The 18,007-nt window shown below is 37.5% G+C and overlaps 1 protein-coding gene across 1 annotated transcript in view; it reads right to left on the reverse strand.

Annotated features, from left to right (window-relative positions):
• Window positions 1-18,007, reverse strand: part of LOC145989939 (baculoviral IAP repeat-containing protein 5-like) — a 37,105-nt gene that overhangs the window by 3,225 nt on the left and 15,873 nt on the right. Inside the window, exons 3-4 of the mRNA XM_083125471.1 lie at window positions 16,119-16,228; window positions 2,164-2,281 (exon numbers count right to left, since the gene is read on the reverse strand). Coding sequence (XP_082981597.1) covers window positions 2,164-2,281; window positions 16,119-16,228 — 228 coding nt within the window. The remainder of the gene's footprint in view (window positions 1-2,163; window positions 2,282-16,118; window positions 16,229-18,007) is intronic.

An 18,007-nucleotide genomic window follows, 5' to 3' on the forward strand; every position in this document is an offset into this window, starting at 1 on the left:
GAGAACTAATAGTCCTAGAGAGATGAAATCTGTTGTTTATTCCTCTGAATGACAGGTGAAATTTATACACTGTACCGTAATTGAAGTTAAAGGAAACTAAATTTTTTTAAAAAAATGTATTCGGCACTGCCTTGTAGGCACCATGAGAGACCAAAGTGAACGAAAAATGTAGTATATAGCTGTGGTACTTCAACTGTGCAAAGTTGCATTGAAAATAGGCTGATATTTCTTGGGGAAAAATAATAACAATGCATAAAAGTGGCAGTGTTGCCAGTTTACAGGAAAAATTTCTGGAATTTTGCTTCTAGTATCGGTCCTATGGATACTGGATGAACTAAATTTGGAGGGAAGCACGACAAAAGACTACTCTTTGAGGATATGTAATGCCCATTCTGCAATTTTTTAAAAAAAGAAAACTGAAATTATGCAAAGTGGCATTTTCCCCATGGAAGCAAGCAGGGAAAGCTTCATTTGGGATGCTTCTCAGCACATCTGCGTTTTCACACAGGGAAACAAAAAAAAATCACACGGTGACAGGTCGGGTGAATATGGAGGATGTGGTAGAGCAGGGATACGATGCTTGTCCAGATATTCATTCTATGATGCGTTGTCATGCAATAAGAGCCACTGCCCACAAATCAGGATGGCACCACTGCATTGCTTGATGCAAACATTTCAGGACGTCAATATAAAGTTTTGGTTTATCGTTTGTAATTCAGGCAGATATTCATGGTGCATCAAAAAAATGTGATCAACATTCTTTGTCACTCTGGGATCGTCTTGCACGAGGCGTATCTAGGCTACCTGCGGCTCAGAAGAGAAGAAAAAATCGGTTGGAAAATGTGCATAAAATTGTTCATTTCATTAAGAAGATGATGACATTTCATGAGCTGGCACACTTATTTTTACGAGTTGGCAATCTTTCCCACTTTCTTTGAAATCCGCAGGGGGCTGTGGCAGTTTTCATTCTATGATGCCGTCAGTGTTGTGAACTCATTGTTGTTACCAGCATGGTGCCATCTTCCCAGTAATGGGGAATTTTGGAGCTTGAGGATAAGCTTCAAATCCTGAAGATAGGTAGGTCTTGGCCATTATAAATAAGCATGAAATACTTTCCTTCGTTTTTCTCTTAATGATACAGTGTGCATTTTCATAATTATTTGTGAGGTGTTCATTTATAATCACAATGTCACGTCACATCACTTAAAAATACTAAAAATGAATGAAAAAGAGACCCCTGCAAATATTTGTTCATTTGAATACTACATGATGAGATAGTCCAGGTTTTGAATCCAGTATACAATACTGTCTTGCACTGAATCACTGCCCTCCTGAAACTTTTTGTGCCATTGAGAGACACAGCTTCTCGATATTGCCATATGTTTGCTGTATCATATTCCATGTTTCCCTAGCTTAACACAGAACTTAATATTAACTCTCTGCTCTGAATCGTCTCACGTCACTCGTGTAACTTCCAACTAAATGCGCAAAGCCGAACAGTGGGTTGCTAAGCACACCCCTGCCACCTAGTGAGTTTACATGGAAACACTTCTAAAGTCATGTCTATTCAGAACACACGTGACTGAATAACACCCATACCTTGTGTTCGAATATCACAGGTCAAGAATAAAAAAATCAGTCCTGGAACTTCTCTGACAAAGGTTGTATTTCATGTAAAAGTGAAATGTATCAGCAAAAAGGTTGAATTGTAAAGAGTCCATTTATATGATCTATTCTATAATATTCAGAGGGAAACAAATTACTTTTTCAAAATCCGCTTGTTCATAATAGTAACAATTAACATATTGTTTTGTATGTCATACCTTTATTTGTATACTAATGAACAAAAAAGACAACTCTAATGTGTGTAATTTTGAAGAAATAGCATGGTAATTGCTGCCATGCGGGGCCGGGATATATACATTCCAGCTGTCTGCCAAAGCTCAAACTATCCAGTCACAATTAGCCTATCTGAGCATAATGACATAAAACAAATGTGTAAGATGCTTGATAATAGGGATTCCATTGGAATCCCCAGGCTGAACTGAAGGAGGAAGATCTGGGAAGAGATTCATGGCATAGAACAAAATACTCTTCAGATCATTTGTTGAACCTACAGATATTAAGCCACGTAAGATTCTACGCTATCAAAACTCTACATACCATATAATTAGATTTCCTCTCGAGATCCAGCCTAAGGACTTCCTCCAGGGTCAGCATCGAACTCTTCTTGCCCAACTTAATGTACTTGCAATTGGGGGAATGTTTCTCATGCTCGGTCCTGTAAAATATAACATCTCAGTCAGGCAATAACAGTTTCTAAAACATTTTATATTAGCGTTATCAACAAATAGTTAAAGAAATGGTGATGAGCTAATTTTATAATCAATTCGTAAGCTCAAGTCCTTTTTCTAACTTTGTGACAAATAATATAGTCTTTAAAATGAAACGCCCCAATAACAAAAAATCATAATTTTGTTTTCATCCCACGGACAAAACAACTACAGTTATCAAAATAACATAGTTCAAAATTATTTAAAAAGGTTTATTTTCTTACACATTTTGATCCGACGCCATCAGGAAAAGGCAACAATGGCAGACTGTTGAACAGAAAAAGAATGTTGTCATGTGGTTTCTTTAAGTCCAAGTCGGCAATTCACAGTCCCAATTAAAGTTTCGACAAAAGTACGAGTACCAATGTGCATGGGCACCAATTCCAAAATCAATTACGCACTATGTGAAGCAGTTTAACGAGACAGGTAATGTGCAAGGTCACCCTAAACATTGCATGCAACCAACAGTAATAACTGTTGCAGAAGTGCATCAAGCTGTCATCAACAGTCCACAAAAGAAATATTTATAAACAAATTTTCCAACTTGATAGAACAACCTGATGTGCTGGATGACCTTTGGTGCGGTGGTGAAGCTTATTTTCACTTGACACTTTTTAAAGCACGAACTCTTTAAACAAGCACCACGGACACTGGGCAAACTGAGACTGAAGGTTGAACTATGTGCTGCACCTGTCATTTGTGACACTTGGATGCGAGTTTTTGACATGTGCATTTGAACATGCTGTGTAAACAAAATTTGAACTGTGTTCTTTCGACAACTGTTGTTTTGTCTGTGGGATGAAATTTAAATCAATTACATATACTTTATGTTGTTCTCGGGATGTTTCATTTGAAAGATCCTATAATATAAAAAAGGTACAAAAGTAAGATTTTCAGTTGAAAATTGATGTACAAATTGACCTTGACTAGATCTTCGAGAACAGAATATATTCAGACAACCAGATAGCAGCACTTTGTTACCCACAAGGAACAACAAGAATTAAGTAGGTATTGGTATATAAAATGATATTTCAATGTTTATACAGGGTATTGCATGAAAAACTGTATTTTGAGACTACATAATGGGCATTCCACAAAGAGTGGCCCTACTGAAGAACAAAATGTATTCATCTGAAACTTATTGTTTTTTCATTGCATTAAGCTTAAATCTTTGTCAATGCATATTTCACCAACATATGCTTCACAGACAAATGAAGTCAAACTTTGCTGCATTTTTGTTAATGCTTTTCAGTCATTCAGACTGTCATGCTCTAAGTTTTTTCCATTTGTTAGCAGACACCTCAAAGTACTTCATAATTCTATGACATCTGTTCATTATGAATATTTTTATCACATCTTGTGTCTATATATATAACCTTATATATTATGTGTGTTGAAATGTCACATAAAACACTGGAATGCACCAAAATATATTTTAATATTCTTGTGTAATTATTGAATATTTATAACATACATATATATATATATATATATATATATGTATGTATGTATGTATGTATGTATGTTATATATATATATATATATATATATATAAACTTTTTATAACAAAAAGTAAATGGATGCTTATACGGGGGTCATCAGAAAATAAGTTCCATTTGCCAATTAAAAAAACACCAAATGTAATGGAACAGAAAATTTTATTGCACACTGAAGTGCATACCTTGAACTCATTTTCAACATAGTTGCATCACTATTCAGACATCATAACGAGACAGCATGTTTTGTATCCCCATGTCGTAGAATGGTGCAGCCTGTCAGGATAACCAAGTGGACCGACCGCATTGTCATCGTTGAAGCTCTGGCCACCAAGGAAATATTTCAGGTGAGGCTAGGTCTGGGTTATAGGGGGAATGAAGAAATTGTTGTCAGCCAAAAGTGTTGCATTGCAGCCACCATATTGGGACAAGCATTGTCATGAATGAAAACAACACTTAGGTGCAATATGCCACGTCCCTTGTTTTGGATTGTGCAATGCAATTTCTGCAGCATTTCGCAACAGGTGATGGCAATGATGGTGTCACCACGTGGCAAAAAGTCCACAAGCAAAACACATTGTCTGCCCCAAAACACTTTACATGCATTGGACATCTTGATTCTCTTGAACATTATCACAAACCACTGCAAAGCATCTGCACTACTATCTTTCCTCCAACTGACGTCTGTGCCTTGCCAATGGGTCAAAAAACTTTGCACTCGCGATCACAGCACAAATTGAAAATGGAAATTATTTTCTGGACATACTTTATAATCGGAATGGAATACTCACTCATTAACATGAATGAGTATTTTGAACAATTCCTAATCTTTGCCTTATATTCGCTTCTGAATAGTTAGCTAAGGTGACAAATGGTAAACTAACAGGTGTTAATAAGTGTCGTTGTAATGCCACCACACACGTTCACTTTAGAAAAAAGAATTTTTATGTGCAATCTTATGAGAACAAACTTGTGCAGAAGTGTGATGAGTAGGGAACAGATTTCTAGGTCCACACCTATTTTTTCTTGCTACATCCTAGATGTATGCTATTTACAGATCTTTGAGTTTCATGTACCTAAAAAATGCCTAAATGAACTATAAATTCCTATAAATGCCAAAAAGCCCTATTTTGACCTGAACAAATCTTTTTAAACCTTTCACGTAACATTAAAAATAAATTTTATTCAGAACGACCTGTAATTTTCACCACAAAGGTGAACCTTGAAGGAATCCGAGAGGCAAAAGAAGCAATGCAACAGCAAAGGGTATCAACACCTGTGATAATTTCTGCCACCTTCCAGCCAGGATCATGAAATTGGAAAAATGTGGAGCAAACTGACTGGGGGAGGCAATCTCCTTTGTTAAACGCTGTAGTTCCAAGGCAATTAAAGGGACAGTAGGTGTATCATATCAAACAAAAATGTGGGCTGTTTTGGGACAGAATCCTAGCTACAAAATCATTCATTCATAATAATGCAGAGAGGTGACTACGTACATAAAATGCATGAAAAACTAAATAGCAATTTGTACAAAACCATCGACAGTGAACCCACAGACAAGTGTAAACGCAATTGAAAGTAGTGTCATTCTCAACAAATAGGATTGCAAACTCCTCCTCAACACCCACCTCTCCCTGCCATAGCCTATGGCATTCCAAAAACTCGCAATCAGTGAATTCCAATGCGCCTGTTCGTCGTGGGGTTCAATACACCAACCTTGTAAACTGGCTACAAAAGAAAATATCGGCACTCCACAAACTAATGTATGTTTTCAGCAACAGCACAGAAGCCAAAGAACTAGTAACCTCCAGGGCACCCAACCATGCCAAACTTGCAAGCATTGACCTAGTCCTCATCTCTGTTGAAAGATGGCTGACTATCAACAAAATCACCCCAGTGGAAGTAACTGAGGTATCCAAGTTGTTGGATATCTGCCTCACACACAATTACTTTCAGTTTGAAGATGAATACTTCATACAAACAAAGAGATTGGCCATGGATCGGGGTCACCCTCTGTCTGCACCCATAGCCAATATTGTGATGCACCTAGCTGAGAAGGATATAGTTCGATCTCCAGATCTCCAATACTTAAGATATGGCAGATATCCAGACGATACCATCATCGTGTACAAAAACGATGAATAAATAGATTTACTTATAAAGAAACTAAGCAGGCTAAAATTCACAATAGAACTCGAAAGCCAAGGCAGCATCAACTTTCTGGACCTAACCATCAAAAGTGACAAAAAATTTACCACCACAGTCTACAGAAAACCAGGGGCAGGGAACCAGTATATAAACTCTCTCTCCAATCATCCACCCAAGCGGAAAGTCAACGTGTGGCTCAACTTTTACCGGAGGGCTTTCTCTCACTGCACAAGTGAAGAAGATTTGAAGGATAGCTACAGACACAGGACTTAAGAATGGGTACATAGTGCATCAACTTTCAACATGGTGTAGCTAACCAGAAATGCAGGTTCGACAGCCTAACCATCACCATCCAACGAGCAACAACAAAGTGAAATTGATTGCCTTCCCGTACCACCACACCACATCCAACCACCTAAACAAGACCCTGAAACAGTATGTCAACTAGCAACAAACCGGTGACGAAGAGCCAGAGCCCTAAACAAACGCCAGCGATATTTCTTCTCACCCCTGGGCAACCCAGGAGTATACAACGTCCAGTGTAAGTGCAATTCGCATTACATTGGCAGATCTATCAGAACCATCAATGAGTGTATACAGCAGCACCTATTTAATGCAAAAAATCCCAACCCACTACTGGACTAGCTAGGCACCTTAAGTTCAACAAACACATCAAAAGAGTTTCAGTCAGGCATACGGCACAGATACTGATTGACACCCAAATGAAAAAGACGCACGCAATCATGCACTTTCCGAACGATCTTAACATCGACAGTGGACAGGTGCATCAGGTTTGGCTCTCGCTGTTGCGACAACTTTAATCCAGCGGAAGCAGCAGACGAACTGGCTACACTAGCGCTCCTAATGGCACACAGGGAAACAAAAGGAACCGGAAGCCAACGCACTGAAGCAATGAGTTCCTTACATTTTTCCCTGACAATTGAGGGGTCTAGTGAGAGAGGGAGCTATGCCACTTTGACAAGAAATGGAAATAAATTGAGTTTTCTAAAGCACTGCGTTGAGTCATAATTTGTATAACAAAGGGTAATTTTTTTTCTGAACATATTCTTAGGTAAATTATTCAAAAGGAAAAATATAAATTTCAATATAAATACCATTTATTATGAACATGTATGGTATATTGTTGTAGTATACCCATGTGGAAAATTCAATCTAGCACATCAAATACTTTGAACAAGGCTTAAATACTTTTGCCTGAGTGTAAATCATGTTCACAGGGTTATATATGATCTACATAAAGACATCTTCATATGTCTTCTGGAGGATCTTCACTGTCCATTGTTTCTGTGGACTTTAGTTTTTGGTAAACACCATGAAAAACTGGAGGAATATAAGGCATTATTGCCATGAGATCTTTTAACTTCAGGGCTGATATTAAATCTAGCACCGGTTACTGCAACACAACCTCTGCCACTCCTATTGCAGACACCATCAGTAAGTGGCATAGCTCCTTCTCTCACTCAAAATGCTGATGAGGACGTATTCAAGAACTCAGAAAATCTGCTGCAGAACAAGCGGGAGATATGCCACATGGTTGTAGTTCACATGATAGATGACAGATGGTAGGAGAAGACTGAAAATGGCAAAAAATAAAATTATCAAGATTTGTGGCATAGCTCCCTCTCTCACTAGACCCCTCAATTACAAACTAAACTAAATCGATGCTTTTGCAAATGGAAATAATAAACTCATACAGATCCACGTATGGTTTTGTTAAGTACCAATATTATCTTCTATGAAATTGACTTAATTTCTCTATTCTCTATGATTTGAATTCAAACTGCAAAATAGTGAATTTGGAAAATTATTACAATTCACAAGCTAGGGAAGGATTACGGAATTTTGTCATACACAGTAAGTTTAAAATAAAATACTTGATTATTTTTAAAGTTACGACTAAATGAGATAAGAGTGAAGTATGATTGATTAAGAAACACAATTTGTAATTTATCAGTCTCCTTATACATTCTCGGTATTATATGTTGATATTTCCACTGAGGTTTGGAACCCTCTGCTTGCAAGAACCATGAGTGTGGACTCATTTCTCAATGCATAAAGCTTCTTCTCTGTAAAGCAAACAACTTAACTCTTGCATATAAGTGAAACAACTGAAGGGAACAAAGTGCCATATTTCCTTACATTATCAATGGGATTTCTGCTTCAGTACAGTATATCCAAGTGAAGTACTGTGAAACTCACAACATGCAGTTATACCAATAATGCTGACGAAAAAGGGTAGGTATTAGAAATTTAACACAAGGAATTTATAGAATTGCATTGTATAGGTACCTGATTTAGCTAACCATACATTAAAACAGGAACACTCTAATAATAAAAGCTTCTGAAAGTTCATATACGAGGGGCATCCTGAAAAAAGGACCAATTGTCCCTATACGCAGCACTAGTGGTCGGAGAGCGACATGCAGGCAGGAAGAAGTGACATGTAGCTATAATCTGGTACAGTTGCAATGCAGCCATTTTAGGAGAGTTCTAGGTTAAAGATTGCAGCTCTCATACAGTCTCCCACCGACTGAGATGTAGCCTACGTGTAGTAATCAGATTTTTGCAAGTTCAGAATTTGGCACAGAGCCACCAGCAATCATGTGAGGTGTACAGACCAGACGTCGTGAGTGATAGTATGGCCAGACGATGGTGCAGATAATTCACGGAAGGCCAATCGAATGTGCACAACCCCATACAGCTAAGTACACGCGGGCCCTTTGCATCACTTCAGGTGAGAGATCTTAGACCACTCCCTGTATGTACAGCACTGGCCTTGCATGTACCGACTTTCATCTCTTTGTTCAACTGAAGATGTTTCTGGCAGGACAAGGATTTGACAGCTACACTGCGGCAGAGATAGTTGCAGTCCTTGTTGTCAGACACACATGACATGGACATACAAAATTTAGTGCCATGCTACAACAAATGCCAGAACAACGGTGCTGATTATGCCGAAAATTAGGTTAGGACTCACTGTTACTAATACAATAAATTACAACTGATATTCATGTTTTATTTATACCTAATCGATAGGGACATTGATATTTTGTTATTTTTTTCAAATTGGTGTATTTTCTTATTTTTTATTTTTTACTATACGGTGTTATTTTTCCCAAAATTTACATTTTAATTTTAGAGCATTTTCTGGCAAATATCTGAAATTATACCTTCATGGTGTTTTTAAACTACTGTTTCAAATTGTAAGACACATGGCTTACGCCTCTTCGTGAGAGTTTGATATCTTGAAAGATATTTTGGGAAAGTTATTTTCCATACAACTTTTTTAATTTTAAGGTAAAGATTTTAGATAATGGAATTTTCCCCGTATATACTGAAGGGTGCATAATGACCATAAGTGGCGACGCACCCAAAAAATTAATCACGTGACATACCGATATATTATGGCACCAAAAATTGGCATTATCTTTTTTTGACTTTGTTAGTGTTACATTTCCCAAAATTCGCGTTTTTATTTTAGAACATTTATCTGCCAAATATACCGAAACTTAATACTCCATTGTGCTTTTAAACTATTATTTTAAATTGTAGGCCACACGGTCTACATATTTTCGTGACAGTTTGATATGTTGGAACAGATTTTTGAGGAAGTAAAAGTAAAGTGCTCCCCTGCACTTTTCCATGAACGTATATAGGGGTGTGGAGTTAGGACCCCACACTTTCTTGATCACAGCTGAAGGTGGGGGTGATGTGATCAGCACCACCCTCCTGGCTACCTTTACCCCTCAAGTTTCCTCAAGGTACCAGCTTCATATAATGCTGGGTGGGTGCCGGAGCAGTTTGAATAGGTGGGAAACATCCAGGTTCTCCCCCGTAGGGGATCGACCCCGGGTCTCTTACATAGTAGTCAGAAGCCCTAACAACTGAGCTCCATTATTACTCGCTTGACAAATGCCGATGGTGCGTACTTACCTTGGTAATTCAAAACATATCTCGTGCGACAAATACAAAGATGTGGCTCCCGTGTGATGGTAGTTACGCACTCGATCTCCTGTTAGAACCCTGCCACTTTGCTCTGTGATGCAAATGGTTTTGATAGATGTTGAAAAAAATTGTGGGAATTACATGATTTAATGTGGCTGTCGGAATTATTCCATGTACGTATAACTCTATAGTTGACTCTTGAGTAAAATGTTGGAAAACTTGCATGTTCTATGTACACAAACACGGTCTAGAAAAGACAAGAATGTTGGATTTCATGGAATTTTTTGTTGTTTTAGGACATTTCATTAAAAAAAAAAAGCTAAAAACACCAACAATGCGATTTTATGCCAAATTCGCATTATTTCGATATTTTGAACGGGCAAAAAATGTGTCCAGACATCACTGCACATTCCTAAACATAACTTCGCAGCAATTACCATTTTTCACGGTTTTGGTGTTTGCGAAAAATCAATGTCCCTACTAATCGGAAATTACTTTCTGGCCACCCCACGTATAAATCAGTAGATGGAAAGTGAAAATTTAGCAGGGCTGGCAGAGAAAAGTAAATTCTTGAAGAAAGTGATTTGCTTTTATGATTGAATGATTCAAGTAAATATGATATTAAAATATTTACGTATTTATGATTAGTATTTTATTTTATAATATTGGACATTAACCTTACTCAGTGAGAGATTAATGTGACCATCTCTCATGAGTTTAAACAGACAGGACAGAGAGTAGCGTTAATTTCATTGCAATACTAGTGTTGCAGTAAATTTGAGGTTGGGAGTTTATAACGTTCACCAATGCAGATTTATGTTTCACTTTTTCGTGATAGTATTCAATATACGAGGGGCGTTCAAGTCAATCGGGGACTTATTTTTTTTCCAGGTTTAAATAGACGCCTAGGCTGGAAGTTTTATATGCAGTAGGAACTGGCAACTATGTGCTGTTACTGGTAGGCGGCGCTTATTTCGCGCGCTTCTGCATAGACCGTTATTCAAGATGGCGGACAACAGTGTGGACGTCTACATGGAACAGCGTGTTGTGATGAAGTTTTTTAGTGAACGAGGACAGAAAACCTGCTGAAATTTACAGAAGACTTCAGGCTCAGTACGGTGATGAGACATTCTGTCGCAGTAAGACATTTGAATGGTGTAAGCGCTTCAAAGATGGCCGTATCTTTATTACTGACGATCCCGGTCGTGGTGGATCACAGCCCACGCCAGTCATTCCTGGGAACATTCAGCGCATGGAGCAGCTGATCCTGGTCAATCGTCGCATAACCTGTCGTGAAATTGCAAGTATCAATACTATACTATCAACAGTGAGTATTACTGCAGTGTTCTGCGTGATGTGCATAAGAGTTTATGGAAGAAACGTCCAGGTTTCATCACAAAGGGTGTTCTCTTTTTGCAAGACAATGCACGACAGCATACCGCTCAATGCACATTCCAAACATTCCAGGAAATCGGCTGGGAGATATTACCACACTCCCCTATAGTCCTGACTTAGCGCCAAGTGATTTTCGCCTGTTTGGAACCCTGAAGGAATTCCTTAGAGGAAAACATTTCAACACTGATGATGAAGTGAAGAATGCTGTCCTACAATGGTTCCGTCGTAATGATAAATCTTTCTATGCCGAAGCATTCCAGGCATTAGTTAAACGCTGGGATAAGTGTATAACTGTAGCAGGAGGTTATGTGGAAAAATAAATCCAGTTACCACACTTTGAAATTTGTTCTGCTATTTTTTTTAAAAAAAAGTCCCCGATTGACTTGAACGACCCTTGTATATCCAGTTTGATTGGATTCTTCTTGATATCTAAGAATAGTGCAATGTCATTGTAAACGTATGTTAACTTGTGCGAAACCAGTAATACGTCAGAATGAAGAAAGAAAACCTTTGTAAGCACTGCTACATTAAATAAGGTGAAGTGAGGCAAAAGAGTAATAAAATTCCAGCAGCATATTTGCAGTCCAAAGATCTTCTTGTTTATGCATGCGATTTTTGTTGGATGTTGCAGTCCATGCAATTTCTGTCGCATGTTGTAGTGAGATACTTTGTCGGGTGGCGATATTCGACAAAAATCGTATGTATCAATGGAACCTATTTGTTTCCATGTTCCTTCAGTTTGCCCAACAAAATGCCTTAATATGACGTCTGACAACTATCAGACGGCGCCACCCGCTCCCATCCCCTCCATCTGTTGACAAGTCCCCTTACACATTTAGCTTATTATTCAACTTGTATGGCACCCAAGAACATGAAACATGTTTCATTCTCTTGAGAAATGTCCATTCTTTGAAAAGAATACTAAAGTTTGCGCCTTCTTCCTAAATAGCGGGAGAAGAGGGTGCAAACTTCAGATTTTTATGTTTTTTTCATTGGAAATCGGTAGGGGCATGCATATTTCGTTTTTGACGAAAAAACGAAATTTGAAAAAACACATTGTAGTGTTAATTTTTCATGTTTTTGAAAGGTGTGAGGTGCATTTTGTGACCATATTTTGTCACGAAATAATGCGAAATGAACTGCAAAAAGCGAAATTAACTCTTAAACACGAAATTCAGGGTTTATTCACCGACGCGACACCTTCCGAGGTCTGAATTATCCTGAGAGTTATGCAATTCCCGGAATATTGATTAATTCTGCTGTTAATATTGGAGAAGCAAAAATGGACTCCTTTACACAGAAATAAACTTAATACTCTGATAACTACATAAATGTGCTATTAGAAGTGAAATGTTAATTCTGTGGAATAAGTGTAGTTTTTAAATCAAATTTAGGATTATTTTCACAATTTTAAAACCAATATGTCTTTTTATATACCACTTTTCATCCATTTTTTCACCGCTATAACACCGATATTTTATTTTATTTACCGCTTTTGAACCCGAAATTGACTCAGTTTTTGTACCGAAATTTTGCCTTTTTATTTACCAAAAATATGTGCCTCTAGAAATCGGGGGTCACAGCCCCCGAACCCCCCTTCCTCGGTTCGGCGTTCTGAATTGTACACCGTTGCATACTCTGAGGTGCTTGCTGCAAAACAAAACTTATCCGAAGTAGATTGCTCCCATAGTGCCAGAGTTATAACAATTTTCCTCCAAAAATGCAAATTACCAATATTTTGTAAAATAATAATAATAAAAAATCACATTTTGGCTTATTTTTCAACTTGTATGGCACCCAAGAACATGAAACATGTTTCATTCTCTTGAGAAATGTCCATTCTTTGAAAAGAATACTAAAGTTTGCACCTTCTCCCCAAAATAGCGGGAGAAGGGGGCAAATTCTAGATTTTTACGTTTTTCCATTGAAATTCGAGGGACGTGCCCCCCCCCCCCCACCCCAAAGCCCCCCTTCCTCGGTCCGGTGTTCTGAATTGTACACGGTTGGATGCGCTGATGTTTAAGATGCAAAAAAAAGTTATCCGAAGCAGATTTCTCCCATAGTGCCAGAGTTATAACAATTTTCCTCCAAAGAATGTTCGAATTTAAAATTCCCGCCGAGAAGCCCAGGCGAGAGAAATTTCTCTCTCTCCTCCTGCCATCACTGGTTTCTGACGCCGTGGTTGTGTTGCGCATAAAAGGGGCCTAAATGTTGAGGTCGAAACTTACGAACCATAACGATATATTTAAATAAATAAATAAAAAAAAGTCAATGAAGACGAAATTCCCTGACATTTCCCCGACTTTTTTGACACCTCATATTCCCTGACTTTTCCCGGTTTTCCAGGTCTGTCGCCACCCTGAGTATAGGGGCTGTTCATCAAGGAGAGAAGACCACTGCGAACCTGGCTGTGGTTTGAGTTGTTTTTTTTTTTTTTGCACATTTTATGCACAGATAGACTAATCGAGACTTGACCTACAGTTTAAAGTGGGATACGAACCACTAAGTGCCTCCAACAGATATCGAACCTACAGCAACGTTACCACTACACCTCAGGGAGCCTTGGGAATCTGCAACAGTTGCATTTACGAAGTTTGCAACAATAACTTCCAGGAGAGAAGGTTCTCCAAGGACGTGTCTGGGTTGTAACACTCACTTTGAAAGGGATTGTTACAACCGAGAAATGTCCGTGACTGTACAAGTGCCCACACAGACCACTGGAAGAACTTCACCATGGAGAACATTAAAAAGCATATGGTGGTGCAGTGCAGGTTTTCAAGTCCAAAAATTCAAGGTTACCAGAAGATGTTTTCTCTTTCTCAACCTTACCTATTACCTCCTCCCACCACCCCCACACACAGACGCACACACAAATATATTAACAATATAAAGTTTCTGTGCAATTCCAATTTATCCAAAAATTCTAATTCAATACAATTAAATGGTATATACATTTAAAATATTTAATTTAAGTTGTGGAGTTTACATTTGTAATTTCACATACTCAAACTCGAAATACAAGTCAAATGTTACGGGATATTTTAATCTACGAAAAATTGTTAATATTGTATAAGAATTTTAAACTCAAATTTACCTATCAACTCCAAGATAGCTTGCAATAATCTTCTGTCTGTCAGATAGACAATAACAAAGCAAACAGAGAGAATTCTGTTTTATTTTCCACGCAGCTTTCTATTCTTTCTCTAAACTGAAAAATTTGCATCACAGCAATAATAAATATGTACAAATTCAATGGTATTTGGATTATTGAAAGTTGCAATTTTTCACGTCTACTGAGAAAAATTCAAGTACATGTTGTCTACTAAATGTCTGTTTTTAAATTCCAGGTTTGTCCAGGTCTATTTATATTATTTTCCAGGTCTATATTTTTTTAAACAAAGAAAAGTTGTTATTGTTAATAACCCCTACCAGAAGGCCAGTTGAGAAAAATTTGCAGTAACTAACAAAAGCAAGCTGAGTTCTCACCTTTAACTGCCGTGTAATTCATGTCCCTTAGTAGTAATATATTTTTACATTTTGTTTTTACTCCAAAAGTTTTAAAAATTATTAATTTAAATTCTAAGCATCTGTTAATTTATATAATTACATGTTACTGCATATTCTTCTTGGATGGGGAATGGCCAGTTACTTTATTTTTACAAAATTTACTCATACATACTTGGTCATACCCAGGACCAAGCTGTCAAGGACTTTCTCAAAATTAACGAATACTTCCCTTGAATCGCAGCATTCCCCCCAAAATTTAAGTGGAGGCAGTGACAGACTGCTCAGGTACAGCCATGGTTGCCATCCACGTACTCACAAAACATAAGCCCCTAAGTAAAGTGAACATATGTAGTGAAAATGGTAATTTTGAGAAAAATCCAGGCCTTTTCCAGGTTATCCAGGTACAAAAGTAGATTCCAGGCTAATTCCAGGTTTCCCAGGCCAGTAGACACCCTGAAGTACAATTCACACATTATTCCCGGATTTCAAGGAATTCCCGATGAGTATCCACCCTGATAAGAGTTCACTGCACTAAAAATAGTGCCTTTTTGCATACAAATTGAATCAAAAACTAGTTATTTCATAAAATTATTATTAATTAATAATTGCAGCTATTAATTTATTATAAGCAACTAAAAGTCCTAAAATGGAGTTTATAGTTTTTTTTAGGACCTAATAATCTGTTCCCTAGTGATGAGGTGATGTTTAAGGAAACTTTCTCAAAAGTTGTGAAAAATGCATGGGAGTACAAGGACATTTCCAATATCATGTGTGTTGGCTTCACTGGTGGAAAGCTTAGCACAGTGCGCTGACATCAGGGGTTCCAGATTCAAATCCCAGCATGGGCATTCTTGGCGAGTCTCCCTTCATTAATTTTATCATATCTTCTCACTCATCATCGTCGCAATTAGCCAAAAGTGGCAGAAAAGAAAAGTAAAATAAACTAACATCAACTGTAACAAAAGTATGTGATATCTTCACTTGTTGATGTGAAATATTTTAATCAAAATAAATCTATGCATGTCTGATTTCTTCAGCACGCTACCAGCCACTACACGGACCATGTTTGAGCAGTACAATAACCAACTAAACACAATGTACGAATAATGAAGTAAAGGGAGTAGAAAATCAGAACTTAGAATGACAAAATTGGCAATATACATATACTGTTCATTTAAAGCAGCACATGTTAAAGTGTTGAACAGTTGAAGTATGTGCCACTTCATGTAAAGAGGAGTGTACATTAACTATGTAACCAATAAACAATACTCACCTGGGCAAATCATCTGGATCCCATCCGTCAAGTTCCTTTAAGCACACAAAACACTTGGCAAGATCTGGTTCAATATCCGATCCACAAAAGAAGAAGCCTGCTTCTGCCATCTGCAAAAAATTAAAATAATTATTTATAGATTGATATAATCACTGACGGCTGCTCATGAATTTCAATCCTACCCATGTTTTGATTTTCTAATTTACAAGGTACACTATGAAAATAACTTCAAAATATATAATATAATGTTAGAAGTAGAGTTGCAAAAAAGCTGACGTTTTTGGAAAAAAAAAAACGGAAATTTTTACTTTTTACCAATTGCAACTAACCAATTTCACTTGAGTGTTAGTTAAGAGTTTAGAGGTTCGTAATGTCATATTTTGGAACTAGCTAAATAATTTTACATGGTGTAGCATCAAAAGACACATTTTCCATTTGTTTTACAGGGTATCCAAAAAGCCATGCAACTGAGACTTTGAACATATGTAACTTTTGTACAAAAGTGATAAGAGACATGAATCTTAACATTGGGTATTAACTTAATTAAACATTAAACTAGAAAATCATGCTGTACATGAATGTTTAGTATGAGGGAAAGGTTACCAAGGTGTAAAAAAGTTTTTGTAGAAAGTTTAAACAAACATGGATAAAAGACAGCTGTGGAGTTGCTTGGAAAAATTTTCGATGTGTATTGGTCTCTGTGGATATTTATCAAATTGATAAAAGAACAATAAAGTTTTAAGCATTTTACTTATTACAGACGATTAATGGGGTTAATTATGACATATTCATAAAAAAAAGTATGTCTTTTTAAAAAAATTACAAGGTGTACTATCAATATTGGTCATGTCAGAAGCCAGTACCAGGTGCACTCAACATCTACAGGGAGGTTATTTCAGTCGTTCACCGCCAGAGTGACGGCCGTTCCGCGGACTCTTCATGCAACAGGTCCCGGCAAATTGCGTTCAGGAAGTCCGTAACAGAAACCGCTTGTTTTCTAATGTTTCCACTTTTCACAATTACAGTTACAATTACAATTGAAATAAGCACGTACCTTGTCGCACGGATGCAGGAAAAGGTGTCCTCCCAAATACAAATATTTCTGGCACCTTATTTCTGACATCTAATCTTAGATTAGTCATCGCTACTTTATTCTCAGTTGTCGCGACAGCGCCTGCAGCTTATCGGGGGTTGGGTGAGTTGTCAGCCGCGAGAGGGCGCTTCATACTGCACGTGTCGGCAGTGATGCCAACCGTAGGGACATGTCCCTACGCATAGGGACTTTTCACTAAATTTCGCCCGCGTAGGAACGTAGGGACAGATTTTGCCAAATGAGGGAAAACGTAGGTACTTTTTTCAATCTTGGTAAATTACATTTTATGAATTAGTTTATCTGGATACTTTAGCGAGGAGGAGAAAAAAGAACTAACTAACAGATCTCCATCAGAATTTTGGAACATGTTATCGGTTACCAAAAACTTTCAAGGCAAGTTCCTTTTTGAAAACATTTCCACTCTCGCGAAAATAGTGCTAACATTGCCGCATTCTAACGCGGAAACGGAAAGAATATTTTCAATGTTAAGTGATACAAAAACAAAAAAGGGAAATAAAATGGGACCAAAATTGTTAAAGAATGCAGGAAATACAGCATCACCAACCAACATCTATCTCTTCACAGCAGCAGCATGTATGACTTCAAATAACATAATCAACAGTAAACGACTCAACGTTATTCATTAGGGGTGTGCTGGATTCTTTACTTTAAAAAGTCGTTAATTCTCGACGTTTTCTGCCTTGTAAGTTTCTGGAACTTATCGAAAGTTGTAAGTTTTTATTCTAGAAATGCAAAAACAATCACTTAAAGTGAAAATGACTTGTAAAATTCGAGA

The sequence above is a fragment of the Lepisma saccharinum genome, chromosome 7 (assembly GCF_977018435.1).
Source record: "Lepisma saccharinum chromosome 7, izLepSacc3.1, whole genome shotgun sequence".
Lineage (NCBI taxonomy): Eukaryota > Metazoa > Arthropoda > Insecta > Zygentoma > Lepismatidae > Lepisma > Lepisma saccharinum.